This window comes from Dendronephthya gigantea, unplaced genomic scaffold, assembly GCF_004324835.1.
Source record: "Dendronephthya gigantea isolate DGI-Jeju-01 unplaced genomic scaffold, DenGig_1.0 000054F, whole genome shotgun sequence".
NCBI classification, from domain to species: Eukaryota; Metazoa; Cnidaria; class Anthozoa; order Malacalcyonacea; family Nephtheidae; genus Dendronephthya; species Dendronephthya gigantea.
In genome coordinates this window covers 13,818-27,708 of record NW_021163064.1, presented here as the reverse complement: position 1 = coordinate 27,708, position 13,891 = coordinate 13,818, and the positions used below count along the sequence as shown (strand labels likewise).

At 37.2% G+C, this 13,891-nt stretch overlaps 2 protein-coding genes across 3 annotated transcripts; one reads left to right on the top strand and one right to left on the bottom strand.

The window, feature by feature from the left end:
* Nucleotides 1-598: 598 nt before the first annotated feature.
* On the top strand, nucleotides 599-3,899 carry LOC114529204 (girdin-like). Of its 2 annotated transcripts, none has more exons than XM_028550964.1 (3): nucleotides 599-742; nucleotides 2,189-2,300; nucleotides 2,646-3,899. In XM_028550964.1, the coding sequence occupies exon 3, from the start codon at nucleotides 2,703-2,705 to the stop codon at nucleotides 3,552-3,554; it is 852 nt and encodes a 283-aa protein (XP_028406765.1). In that variant the 5' UTR covers nucleotides 599-742; nucleotides 2,189-2,300; nucleotides 2,646-2,702; the 3' UTR covers nucleotides 3,555-3,899. The 2 variants fall into 2 exon arrangements, with proteins under 2 accessions (XP_028406765.1, XP_028406764.1); XM_028550963.1 differs by lacking the exon at nucleotides 599-742 and adding an exon at nucleotides 755-1,226.
* A 224-nt stretch (nucleotides 3,900-4,123) lies between these two features.
* LOC114529205 (H(+)/Cl(-) exchange transporter 7-like) lies at nucleotides 4,124-13,621 on the bottom strand. Its single transcript, XM_028550965.1, has 22 exons — nucleotides 13,433-13,621; nucleotides 12,895-12,993; nucleotides 12,545-12,610; nucleotides 12,189-12,321; nucleotides 11,791-11,903; nucleotides 11,401-11,481; nucleotides 10,989-11,229; nucleotides 10,613-10,788; nucleotides 10,429-10,483; nucleotides 9,858-9,918; nucleotides 8,693-8,831; nucleotides 8,506-8,599; nucleotides 7,424-7,645; nucleotides 6,982-7,109; nucleotides 6,688-6,773; nucleotides 6,430-6,475; nucleotides 6,110-6,181; nucleotides 5,907-5,987; nucleotides 5,546-5,635; nucleotides 5,368-5,451; nucleotides 4,941-5,021; nucleotides 4,124-4,637 (listed from the first exon to the last, which is right to left on the bottom strand). The coding sequence occupies exons 1-22, from the start codon at nucleotides 13,502-13,504 to the stop codon at nucleotides 4,518-4,520; spliced, it is 2,340 nt and encodes a 779-aa protein (XP_028406766.1). The 5' UTR covers nucleotides 13,505-13,621; the 3' UTR covers nucleotides 4,124-4,517.
* Between the last annotated feature and the right edge of the window lie 270 nt (nucleotides 13,622-13,891).

Genomic DNA, 13,891 nt, shown 5'->3' with positions numbered 1-13,891 from the left:
TATGTATTGTGTTGGTGCTATCAATGTGCTCTGTGTCAAATGGCGAGGGAAATCGATGACTCTGGTGATGACAGTCACACAGAATAAACAATTGCAGTATAATATATGCCATGTTCAGAACTGATTTAGCACATTATTGTATACACACTCATGAGAACTTATCAGCTTACGTTACCGAATACTGATCATACCTAATATTCTGATGTAAGCAGTGAAGTTTCATAGAAATTCTTTCCAAAATCAACATCATATTTTATTCTGTTTTTGATTGGTCGAGCATGGAAACAAATCGGTTAATCTGATTGGTCCACGTTGATAACAATTTGCAAATATTGCGATCTAGACAACATATATAATGCATGATATTCTCACGAATTATGAATTTCTGTTCCGATTTTAAAATCGTAAGAGAAAAAGTACAAAGTTTAGCGTCGAAATGCCGTGGAAAATGCCGAAAAAATTGTTACACAATTGTTGCACCTATATTACATACAAGAAGGCCTATAATGTAGGACAATATTTTAACAGCAGCCTCGACTTAATACGGTTATAATTGGCTCAAATTTCCATATTATTAATTAACATGATAATATCAACACCGGCGTGTGTAGTATGAATGAACCCTAATATCAATTGGTTTGGTTCGACTGTATTGATCGATTGTTAATGGCACGAACAGCGAGCATATCTTCTCCTTTACTCGAACTGATGGATTCTGCCGAGGGAGAAAATTATTACACAGGTTTGAGAAATGTACACATATATTATAATCATTATATACCGATATTTCTCGCTTCGCTGACGGTCTGTATTTTGTTACATGTAACGCTTCACGGAACGCAATGTAAATATGGGAAATGAAAAAATTAAAGTGAAGCATCAAATGATTTGAACAAACGGAAGAAGTGCCAATAAAATAGTCTAATATTTTGTTAAAATTTGTCTATGCCTCTGTTGTTATTTTACTGATTAATAAATAACTGGTATTGGATTTCAAAATAAAGGGAAAAGCATGTCATTTTATGATCTAATCGTTCCCCCAACTGTTTTAATATTGTAAAATTTCTTCGGACAAGAAGAAGTTTCATACTCGAACAGATTTTATTACGATTTTGGGGTGTTTTCTCTTCCTATTTTGATAAAATATTTGAAATTTTTGTCCGCCTTCCGTGCGTAAGCAGCCAGCCGGTGCACTCTATCGATATACGAGACGGTTTTTCTAAAAGGTTAGTCTTCCCTAAATATTGTAATATTTTCAAAATTAGGATTTAACTTCGATGTTTGTGTCATCGTTTGAATTCATCTTTATATTTTGAGAGTCCTACGGAATAATTCAGGGCATAACTTCTCAATGCAGTATCTGTCTGGCAAAGAAAAATATATTTACGTATTCATGCAATAAGACAGATCAACTATAATTTTGAAACTAATCATAATAATATTGTCAACTTTGCGTTCTACACTGTTCTAAAATGTGATGTAAATGTTAGTATTATTCGGAAGTTTGTATAAACATTTCAAAACAAAGCATTTTGCAATAAATTTCAAAGCTGACCCTACTTTGTTCATGTATATATATAGTACCTATATAAATATTATGTAATCTACTGTCTGACCAAATATTTCACTCTTAACTAACACTAGGTGTTAATTCAAAATATTTTTTAAATTTAAGTTATGGGAAACTACAGTTTGATACCAAGGTACAAATTAATTTACAGTGTGTTTAAAAGCCCATCATGTGTTAGTTGAAGTCAAATGTTCATTTGAGATTTATTGATAACAGTTTAAAGGAAAATAATCGAGATTGAAGTCACCATGGTAACATCACAAGTATTGGTCTTACTTCTCAAGAGGCAATTGTCGAGATAGGATATTGAGATAATCAAGCCATACCCATGTTATCTTATAACAATTTGTTAGTTGTTAAAATATTATATGGAGCTAGAGCACACCCTCTATCACATATCCCATTTAAAATATGTTCAAATTATTATCACATCATTATTTGTGAAGCAAATGAGAAACAATGATGAAAAAAAATTATTAAATTTCTTTGAAGTTCAGTTGCATTTGGGTGAACACCCATTAGAATTGTTGCAAATTTACCTTTCAGAGGTGAAAATTATCCTGACATAAGAAATGTTGAGTTTAATGAATTCCCCTCAATATTTCCATAATTCCATAGATCTTGAGCTTGCTGCTGCCATTGGGAAAAATTTGTTGGAAAGAAATAAAGAACTTGAACTTTTGTTATGCTCAACTCAGGACTATGCAGATGAACAAGTTCAAAAAGTCAGGTGAGTCAACTGTGGTGGTAAATCAAACTCTGATAAAATTTCATGAATACATTCTCATTGACAATTATTGAACTCTTCTTGACTTGACCAGTTGATGAAACTCTCATACAAACTCTCACTTGTCAACTCTCATCAACTCTCATGCAACTCTTGTTCTTGTTTGAACCAGAACATGACAGTTGATGAAACTCTCACACAAACTCTTGCTTGTTCTTCTTTGATTTTGACATGATTGTGGATGGAACCTCAAATCAAACTTGCCAACTTTCATGAACTTTCAATGCTTTAGCTTGAGATAAAAGTAAGAGATTAAAAACTCCTTTGAACCTACTCTTTTTTCAACAGTTCTTAACTCGTCAACTTGATGATGCAAGAGAAGTCAACGAAAGTCGTGTCAAACTGATGGAACAGATTGAGAAGAACCACGAACAGTTGTCGCGAAGCCATGCCAAGCTTAAACGCGAGACGAAATCCATTCAAGAACACAATGAAGTTTTGACAGAAAGCTTACAATCTTTAGTTGAAAAATGCGACCTATACAAATCAGAAATGGAAGTTTTGAAACGCGAAAACAGCCAATTACAACGCAAGTTATCTTCGGCATCGCTCCCTGAAACGGCCCCTGAAAGTGACCCGAAGCCTTGTGAAAAAGTTGAAAACAACATACAAGATTTGTCCGTTGTTATCAAAGAGTTAAAATTCGAGCAAGATTTAGAGAAATCCATGAGAGAGGAATTGGAAAACGAGCTTTCGCAATTGATATTTGAAAACCAAAATTTGGAACACAAACTGCGCTTGTTTGCAAAAAGTAATCGAAACTCTTTTGTAGAGGAACAGAAAATGGAGCATGTGGAGGAAAGCAATGGCGTCGAAGAGGATGTTCCCGACGGAGTGGAAGAAGACGGGGATTGTTCAAATGAAAGTTTTGTTTTGGTAGAAGAGCAAAGGATTGAAGAACTCGACAGCGAGCCAAGCTTAGAACAATGCGATATCTCGTTTCTGGATGAATTAGATCAACAATACCGAGATTTGGTGGGAAAATATAATTCTTTGGTCGAGAAGTGCAAGACCGAAGGTATACCATACGAATCTCGTGAGATGTGCACCGTGCAACGAGGGGTGCAGACCTCTCATGAAGAGGCTGCGCTGTGTGATAAGGAGGCGGTGGGGTGCGGGGTTGGGGCTGTACCCCAGTACAAGCAAATGTTTGCAAGGTTGTATGAGAAAATTCGGGAGGGAAGGGACGACAGTTGAGGGATTGTGGTTGATGGAAAGGGTCGAGTGGTTGATGCGTGTGGGTAAATATGACCGGGGTAATGGTGGATGTAAGGGGATGGGTGTGTATAATTGTGGAGTGGTGATGTTGGGAATGGTGAAGGGTTGATGCAAGGGGAGTTATAGTGATAGCAGGGGAAAGAGGAGAGAAGTAAGGAGGGTCACCATGATGTTGTGAGTATTTCGAGTGAACAGACGATAAGGAACATGGACAAAGAAAAAACAAACTTTACAAACAAATTGCAACAATTTACTTAGTCGGAATGTGAGAGAGAGATTGAAATTATATTAATAAGGATAATAGAATAGCATATATAAACAAATTGGAAATATATTTATCGAATTGTAAAGAAAAACTAACTTTAATAAAATATTTGCTCATATTTCATCGTACAAGTCAATTTTCTTTAGTGATTTCCTGCATTTGAGACTTTGCCTCCCCCCCCAACCCGCCGCCGCTTTCCCCCCCCCGCCACAAACACTGTTAGCCATCCTAAAATCAAATGCTCGCTCAATCACCACCACATTGAACTCGGTTTTCTAAAAAATACAGTCTAATCTCCCATCTTTTATACTCCGTAAAAAAATTTATGTTCCTTGAACGATTATCACACTCGTATTATTCTATACGAATAGTTTCGTGTATCCTCAAGACCTCAATTCAAAGCTGCGCGGATTTAGAAAAATAGTATCCTTGTAAAATAATCTGCAGTTCTTTCATTTTACAGAACTCGAATTCCTAACTTCCAGAACCAGAAGAGCCATTATTGTTTGAAGGATAATTAGATCAGATTTCGAATTTAACGGCAAAACGGTTTCTGCCGGTCTGCGTGTGAATTCACCATCATTGAATTGACTAATTTGTGTAAGTAATTTGACGGTAGGTCAACTTATCCACGAATGGCTTACTAATTTTTTAGCGGTGTTTAATCTCCAGCGCACCTATTCGTCGTCAGAGGAAGCGCTGTCGTCGGTGATATGAATCTTTTCGAGTCTTGTCTGGCCACGATGGCTCCACTGTCTATATCTGGCCAAATCTTTCCGTGTCACTATGCCTACAACCTGGCAACGGAACGTTTAAGATACTCAAGTTTTTGAGCCGGTATATATAAAACTCTCAAACACATTTTAAGTCGGTTTTCCACTAGCGATATTTTTCGTGGGAAGCGACATTTTACTTTTGTTCCAGACCTTTCAACTGCAACCATCTGGAACACATTGCTCAAATACAAAGGAATAAAGTCGCTTCGCGCGAAAAATATCGCTCGTGGAGAACCGGCTTTAGACGGTTCTGAATCGACAGACCAATCGCTAAGCGCTTTTCGAAGGTCTGGGGACGAGAATAATAGAATAATTTCAACTCACCTGATTGTGATGATCAACAACAATAAGATGACGTAATCCAATAGCACGAAACAGGTGAAAAACGCGGGAAATGGATGATTCCTGTTGAAGTATCAAAAGTATCAAGGCATTGCTACCGGGATCAACCTTCCTCAATGTCAGTTGATCATTGCAGTGCTGTAAGTCTGACTGATTACTGTTGCTACTAATACTAGCCTAACTAGTCTAATATTTACTGCTTTGCAATGTTTTATTCAGTGTTTCACTTTCAACCTTCCTCATTGCAGTACTGCTAGTCTGACTGAGTGCTGATTGTTGCTACTAATACCAGCCTGACTAGTCCAGTACTTACTGCTTTGCAAAGTTTTACTCAGTGTTTCACTTTCAACCTTCCTCAATGTCAGTTGATCATTGCAGTACTACTAGACTGTCCTAGAAAATTACATACCTCATGGACAGTGTACGGCATGACATTCATAAATGGTTGAAGATCCAAACAGCATTCTCGCTCCAATGGGGAAACACGAATTGTCTAAAACAAACGAGATATTTAGACTCACTAAAGTTGTATGGTCACCTGTAATGTATGCATTAAAAACATTATAAGCATAAGATATATTGCTTACTCTAACGGGCTGAAATCTAGGATAGGCATCTCTGAAATCTTTCATTGTCAACTGATGTTTAGCAGGTTCTTTTCCTCTTTCGAAAAATACCTTTGGAAAAGACAGGAAAATTTTAACTTACTTCTAAACTACAGGAGGAAACCTAAACTAAACTAACTTTATTTATACTGGATAGCTCTATCAGTTCTAAACTGTTCTTCCTAGAGGTCCAGTAAGGATCATCTCTTATTGATCCAGTGTTACTACAGGAGGAAACCTAAACTGAACTACCTTCATTCACATGCACAAAAGATTTCTGTAACTCCATTCCAACAGGAAAATCCTACTCAACAATCGCATAGCAATAAAACGGCGAGTTCACCTTGTGTTTTAAAAGGACAATGAGCTGCGATCTTAAAATCGTACCCCGGAATGCACCAAACGTTCCCTCCGACATTTCGTTCTGCGAAAAAGAAAACAAAGCAATAGCGCTTTCATACAAAGCAATCATTTCACATAATACATTGTTATAGCCAAGCGTAGCTCAGTCTATACACATGAATTACTTTTCACTGTCGTATATACCTCTGGCAGTGGATCTACCACAGGAAAGCCATTGTGAGTTGTCGTTTTAAGAAGTTCGATAACGCGACCGACCTGAATAACAGAGAAGGTTTGTTACGACAACTTGCGAAAAATACGAAATGCTTGAAGAGGCCCTTTACAATTGCTATTTTTCCGCGATTTTAGATGTGATTTTGATGGATGTGAACGAGCGGATAAGTTACTGATGGTCAAATAAGAGCTCTAAAACAATACAGCATTCATAGCTATTCGCTCGTTCACATCTATCAAATGAAGAAAATCGCCGTGTAAACAGGGTATAAAAAATAATGGCAACTTACATTTTCTACTAAATTCATACAACAAACAGGTTTGTTCATGATATTTCTAAAGAAATAATGAGAATTGTGATGGTCTATAATTGGTGTTCTAAATTTGGTTATTCCAATTATATGTTTATTACTTTAAAGAGTATTGCTCGATGAAACACTACTTCATGTAATGTTCAATGATTCCAACTTTGATCATTGGCACTGAAATGCGGTTATCTGCAATAACGCATGTCCCATACCTGGGATATTGTTGAAGAGAGCTCTTACCTGGCATTGAGGCCCTCGACCATTTGTGGTGGGTCCCAGCCCAAAATTGGAGCGCGACTTAAGCGAATGTGGATATCGTAAAGACCCTAAAATCATGAGGTGGTGTGAGTCCTGATTTTTCGATATGGTTAATCTGGGAGGTTGAAAAGCAAGACGGGATAGTGGGTTGATGAAATGGATCGCGTAGGAGTAAAGAAAATTGAGAAAGAACATTTCCAATTTACATGGACCTACCCTGTCCCTCTATGACGAGACCCTAGGGGGTAATAGGGACATTGGGAGATAATCATGTACCTCGTTAAATAAGTCACCTATCCACTTCGCTACCATAATAACCAACATCATTGGCAAACCATACGTGATGTTTCTCGTTGCCTCCATTAAAATAACTGTCAAACTTATCGTCATACGAACAACTCCGCCTGCAAACAACAACAATAACTACGATAAATAAATATGGATAAGAATAGACAATTATGATGGACAAACATGGATAATTCGGAATAATAATGATAGTAATGGTTAATAATGATTAATAGTGGACAATTATGGATAATAATAAATATTGATCATACGGAATAACAACGAATAATAATGGTTAGCAATGGATACTAATGGATAAAGACAGCAATGAGTCTGTTTTATTTCTTTGTGAATACACGTATCCCCCAATATCCCTCTCGGCCAATAAATGTTGTGTAATTTTCACCCAGTTTTCATCAGTGAATTTTTTTACCCAGAAAGGCAGCGGCTCCAACAACAGCATAAAGACAAGTGTCGCGGACTAATGTATTGGGAAGGAACGTTGAGAGCCCCACAGCAAAGAGTCTCCCCCAGGCAGCTCCTGTTAAGATGCAGGGTACGAAAAGGCCGCTGGGAACGAATGAACCGTACGTCCATGTCGCCAGCAGAAAGTAGACTGGGAAGAATAGAGCCAATACTTGAAACGTATAAGTCGCTGCAAAGCAAATATGAAGTGTTCTTACATACATAGTTACGATTCAATTCTAAACTGTTCTTCCTAGAGGTCCAGTAAGAATCATCTCTTATTGATCTAGTGCTACTACAGGAGGAAACCTAAACTAAACTAACTTTATCTATACTGGATAGCTCTATCAGTTCTAAATTGTTCTTCCTAGAGGCCCAGTAAGGATCATCTCTTATTGATCCAGTGTTACTACAGGAGAAACCTAAACTAAACTAACTTTATTTATACTGGATAGCTCTATCAGTTCTAAACTGTTCTTCCTAGAGGTCCAGTAAGGATCATCTCTTATTGATCCAGTGTTACTACAGGAGAAACCTAAACTAAACTAACTTTATTTATACTGGATAGCTCTGTCAGTTTTAAACTGTTCTTCCTAGAGGTCCAGTAAGGATCATCTCTTATTGATCTAGTGTTACTACAGGAGGAAACCTAAACTAAACTAACTTTATCTATACTGGATAGCTCTATCAGTTCTAAACTGTTCTTCCTAGAGGCCCAGTAAGGATCATCTCTTATTGATCCAGTGTTACTACAGGAGAAACTTAAACTAAACTAACTTTATTTATACTGGATAGCTCTATCAGTTCTAAACTGTTCTTCCTAGAGGTCCAGTAAGGATCATCTCTTATTGATCCAGTGTTACTACAGGAGAAACCTAAACTAAACTAACTTTATTTATACTGGATAGCTCTATCAGTTCTAAACTGTTCTTCCTAGAGGTCCAGTAAGGATCATCTCTTATTGATCCAGTGTTACTACAGGAGAAACCTAAACTAAACTAACTTTATTTATACTGGATAGCTCTATCAGTTCTAAACTATTCTTCTCACCTTGTGTTGTATGGAACAAACTTTTTATTGACTGCTCAGGTGTCCTGAACGCAAGAGTTCCCATCAAACTGTATTCACCATCTTTACAAAAAAACTTTAAAACAAAACAAAACAAAACATTGTAAAATCTACGTACAGCTGTACATGGCATGGTTGGCATATATTCATTAAAAGCCACTGTATTTACCTGCAATGGTTGGGATATGTTGTTGACACCGATTGGTTGGCAAACGTCGTAATAATAAATTAAATTGAACATAGTGCAAGTCGTGATGGCAGCAATCACGATAGCTTCAAGGACTCGTTTCCAAGCGGATTTGATGTATCTGAAATGAAAGTTAGTTTGTTTAAATATTGCTGCATGGTGTTGTGTTTTTCAAATGTGATTGGTTCATTCGTAGTCACATGACTTTAAATAAATGCAATGTTTCCCGCCAGAGAAACAAGTGAAAAATTGTTGCCCACTTCTTGTCATAACAAAGTAAAGTGGGCTTTCTTTGAAATGAAATTGTTGGGTAAAATGTATGTTTTTGTTCCTATATAACTATATGTACACTAACTACCTCGGGAAATAGTGAGTTTTGCTTTCCCTCGAGCTTCAATGTTTCCCTCCAATTCGTCTCGGGAAACATTCAGACTCTTGGGAAAACAAAACTCACTATTTCCCTCGGGAGCATACATTAAATGTATGATAAATGAAGTGTTGATTATAATATAACATTTATAGTACGCGCGTGCTGATTGGTCGAGAAGCGTGTTTCTGTATAGGAACACGGGAATTTTCCCGCCGAACTTGACAAGCGAAGCGATGTAATGAGAATTTGTAATTGAATCGAATCATAATATTTGTACAAAATCTTTTTATTGAGTTATATTATAAAAGAAATAGAAAACATTTTTTCCTGTGTTTCTATACAGTTATAGAAACACTTGTGGGAGTTTGGGAGAACTCGAAATAATGTGGAAAAACTCGCCCTACGGGCTCGTTTTCCCACTGATTATTTCTCGTTCTCCCAAACTCCCACGCGTGTTTCTATAACTGTATAGAAACACGGAAAATGTTTTCTGTTTCTTAATTGTGTTTATAGGCACGAAGTACACGCGCCTGAAATCACGGCTGAAATGACTTACAGTATGATATTTCACGCAGTGGCGTAGCCAGCCTGACGATTTTGTCCCGCTATGTAAATTTCGAGTTATTATAATTATTCAAGTCTTTAGAAATCTATTGTTTTCACAGTCAGTGAACACAAAAATATTAACATAGCGGGACAAATCGGCAGGCTGGCTACGCTACTGATTTCACGGCAAAAAATCGCAAATAGTTTTGAAGTGCAACAACCGCTGTTTACCTGATTCTGAAAACTGTTAACTTCTGATTAATAAAATTAAACAAGGCTCCGAGTAATCCTCCTAAAAGAAAGCTACAGCTAAATCAAGTGCCTGAGGTCATCGCGAATACCCTGCTTCTGCAAGGTTGGGGAAACATAACGAACAGAAAATAAACACATAGTCATATACGTTCTTATTTAAGGTTCTACTCAAGCGAAATGTGTTACACAGTTACTTAATAAACCTTCCACCACAAACTTTTACTTCTGGGGCCGGTTGTATCAAGCCCGTTTAGCTTAAACGGTGGTTAAGTTCAAAATAGAAAGCACGTCTATCGTTTTACTCAACAAGCAAACTATATGTTTTTAACCTTAATACAAAGATACTGTTTACAACTATATATATAATATTCAAGTTCACTCATTCAAGAGAGATGTAAGAGCGTTATTTAATTTTGACTTATCCACCGTTTAAGCTAAACGGGCTTGATACAACCGGCCCCAGGGGACTACGACCTTTATCTTCCTGTTCCGTGGCCCCTGTAACTGAGCTGTTACGTCCTACAGTAGACATTTCGAAAGAAAACCATACCTATTAGCCCCATGATCAATAAAAAAGGCATTTCGTAAACAGAATACTGAATATCCTATAAAGACAAGAACGGTGCAAGTTTAGTGTAACTTCACATGCAACTTCAGATAAAGATAATGTTTACTACAACACTACAAGCGCATTTTTTTCATCGCGAGGAAGTGAAATTTCAAACGGTACTCACGGAGAAAGATCCAAAGTTGATCAGACCAGGATACGACAGCTCTCCGCTGTGACCGTGATATATTGAGAGCAGCCAATTCAGACTGAATGTTGAAATAACCGAGGCGAAAAAAATACGCCAAGTCAAAGATTGATTCCAAAAACTAGCGCCTTCTTCCAAACTGAACAGGACACCGCCTGGCGAAGGACGAAAAGTAAGCGGGCATTAGATTCACATATATATAAACAACATTTGATGCAGTCAGTTATCAGTGATAAGTGTTCACCCTCACCCCCCAATCTCCTCCCATCTCCTGCCCCCCCCCATCCCGCCTTTCCCCGTCCTCCAAAGTTATCATTCCAGTGTACTTAGAGGTCAGTGCAATAACCAGTCTTACCCACAGGTGCCCCAAATGCGGCAGACACACCAGCAGCCGCGCCGCCAGACACGAAATCTCGTTTCTCGTGATCCGTGCGAAAACGATCAAAAAGTTTGAAATCCCTTCGAAATAAGATGGAGCGGCCCTGTGATATCCCAGCGGCCAGAACAGCGCCAGAGTGAATCATGGGTCCTTCCTTACCGACCGCAAGACCCCCGGCTACTGCAAAGATTACACCCACAGCTTTGATAACCAGAGTCTAAAGAGAACGTATTCAATATTATTACAAAGACAGTTGTATTATACTGAAAACTAAAACACTCCATTGAAGCAGAGATATGTTGATTTCAACATGCTCTTTGGCAGAAAGAAAATTTCATAGTTTTTTATACATGTAGTTAGCCATTTTTAGTTGATGTGACAAAATTACCTTTAAACGAACAACATGAGGAATTTTTACACCATTCAGGAAACATTTTATAACTGGGATACCACTACCAGCAGCAACAGGCTAAAAAAAGCACAATAGATAAGTGTTTCTTCTTGAACATGTGTGGTAAACATTTACCAGTTACCCCTGTTCACCCTCCCTCTCGCCCCTCATTACATCTAACATGTTTGGGGACTATGTTCACGTGCACACTACCCTCCTTCCCTCTCCATCCCTCACTATCTATCATGTTTGGGGGCCATGTTCACTTCACCCTCTTTTCCCCCTCGCCCCTCACGATCTATCATGTTTGGGGACTATGTTCACCTTACCCTCCTTCCCTCTCCATCCCTCACTATCTATGATGTTTGGGGGCCATGTTCACCTCACCTCTCCATATGAGACCAAAACTGCTGCAAATCCTACCATCGCAATATCTATGGCGATCCACAGACAAAATGGAATCAGAATTTTGACATCTTCTGAAATGTACTTTTCCAAATCTTCACAGAATATCAAGGATGAAACAAAAACGATACTCACATATCACACGATATTTCTATTTATAAGGACCTTGTATGGTGATTAAATATTCTTAGAATTTGATATTTTGCATGGTGAACTTATAACTTAAATAATCAATTTGTAGGAACACTGTGCATGTGTATATTTATAAGCAGTTTATTAAACCAGAAGGTGTTAATTTCCACAAATTGATTATTAATATAAGTGTAAAAAACATGACCATTCATACAGATTGTATTTCCACTACCATTTGACAAGGATACAATCGTGCAGGCAGTTATATTTCCATTTTGCAAGTTCCTCAATACAGATATCGATAAAAACCGCAACCAAAGCAGTCATGATTCCAACCAGAAACATCACAACCCATCTCGACAGACCAGTTGTAATATGTTCCTGAGAATACAAAATTGATTAGTATAAATTTGAAATTTATTTTCCTCTTTTTACAAAATATTAAGGTGATATATTTCAAACTACTCTCCTGATGTAGGCTCTTAGGTCAAAACATTGAGTGTTTTAGTCTATTTTAGGCAGTTGTTATATGCCACATTTGATGAGAATATCAAAAAACAATTTAACATTTGTCTCCTGTGATAATAACAACTAAATCATCCACCTTAGGTGTGCTGGCTTTATACTCTTCAACATAAAGCTGGTTCTCAGGGACTTCATAATCCAGACTCTAAAAAAACCAAATTGATGCCACTCAATTATGCTGTAAAAATACACCCTATAAACTTTATTTGACTGTGTATAAATTATGATCACATCCAAATCTTTAGTTTAGGATTGTTTTGCAAGTTTCTGAATGGAAGACAGAGAGATTTCAATATAAAAACCTGTTGCGATACTGAAACAGAAACAAAAATTCCTCACATTCATATAATATCAATGATTAGTCAGGGTATAAAGACTTTAAATATTTCGGAACAGCCAATCTAGGAAACAAAATATATTTACACTGACCTCATATTTTGAAAAAACTGTTTGTAGTCGACCTGGTTTTACTTTTCTTTGTTTTGTTGTTGAACTGGTGGATCCCATTGATCCAGACATGAACGCAACCTTTCAAAAAGAAATCTCAAAGTCAACTATGGCTAAAACAACATTACAAAGGGGTACGGGTGCTTCAAGAAATGGTGAAAAGAAGGTCGCATATTTATTGAGCGACCCTTTAGACTTAGAGTAACATAATGTTGCGTATAACTGCGCTAGCACACTGCCAGTCAAAATGAAAGAGACAAAAGGCTATTAAAAAATCTTGGTCTATTAAAAAAATCTTGGTAAGGAATCTCCATGCTGAATGGTATTGGGCTTGAGGTGAGGTCATATTATATGATTTGAATTTAGAGGCACATATTGTCAATATTTGAATTTATCATAAAATAACATTTATATTAGACATTGATCATATCAATGATTAACATAATCACGATCTTTTAATTGACCAAGATAACAAGAGATTTACTCAAAATGTAATGTCGACAGCACGCGATATTCTTACATCTCTGCTGTTACGCAGTAAGGAAGAATTCTCCGAAGTCATGTCTTTTAGCATTCTGTAGGACCGTGACATCTATTAAACATGTTCCCCTTCCAATCTAACTTCTTAACTTGATCCGGAAGATGTGGAATATGAAACTTATCCATCCAGTCACGAGGTTTTTAAACGCTTCCGTAAGCAATTCCCATCCACGTTGAGGTATTATAGTATCAAAAAAAGTGTCACTAACCACAAAAATAACCACGGCGTGCGTAAACGCAAACAACAAGGCCAGTGGGCTCAGAAAGTGATTATGGCTGACAATATGGAGGAGCCTGATATCAGTGATATGCAAATGAACAACGAAATGGACGTAAATGAAGTATGCAAATTTTATTGTATAAAGCAATTTATATGTAAATTCTTGAGGTATAGGAACGTGTGTATTTCATTATTTAATAGGTGCCATTAAGAAGACGA

What these genes read in the sequence shown, in the direction of transcription:
- LOC114529204 (XM_028550964.1), top strand. Translation starts at nt 2,703, where the DNA reads ATGGAACAGATTGAGAAGAACCACGAACAGTTGTCGCGAAGCCATGCC.
- LOC114529205 (XM_028550965.1), bottom strand. Translation starts at nt 13,504, where the DNA reads ATGTCACGGTCCTACAGAATGCTAAAAGACATGACTTCGGAGAATTCT. An exon ending in TACTGCGTAACAGCAGAGAT is followed by an intron (nt 12,994 to 13,432) that starts GTAAGAATATCG and finishes TCTTTTTGAAAG; the next exon opens with GTTGCGTTCATGTCTGGATC. An exon ending in TTAACAGTTTTCAGAATCAG is followed by an intron (nt 8,832 to 9,857) that starts GTAAACAGCGGT and finishes CTTTCATTTCAG; the next exon opens with ATACATCAAATCCGCTTGGA.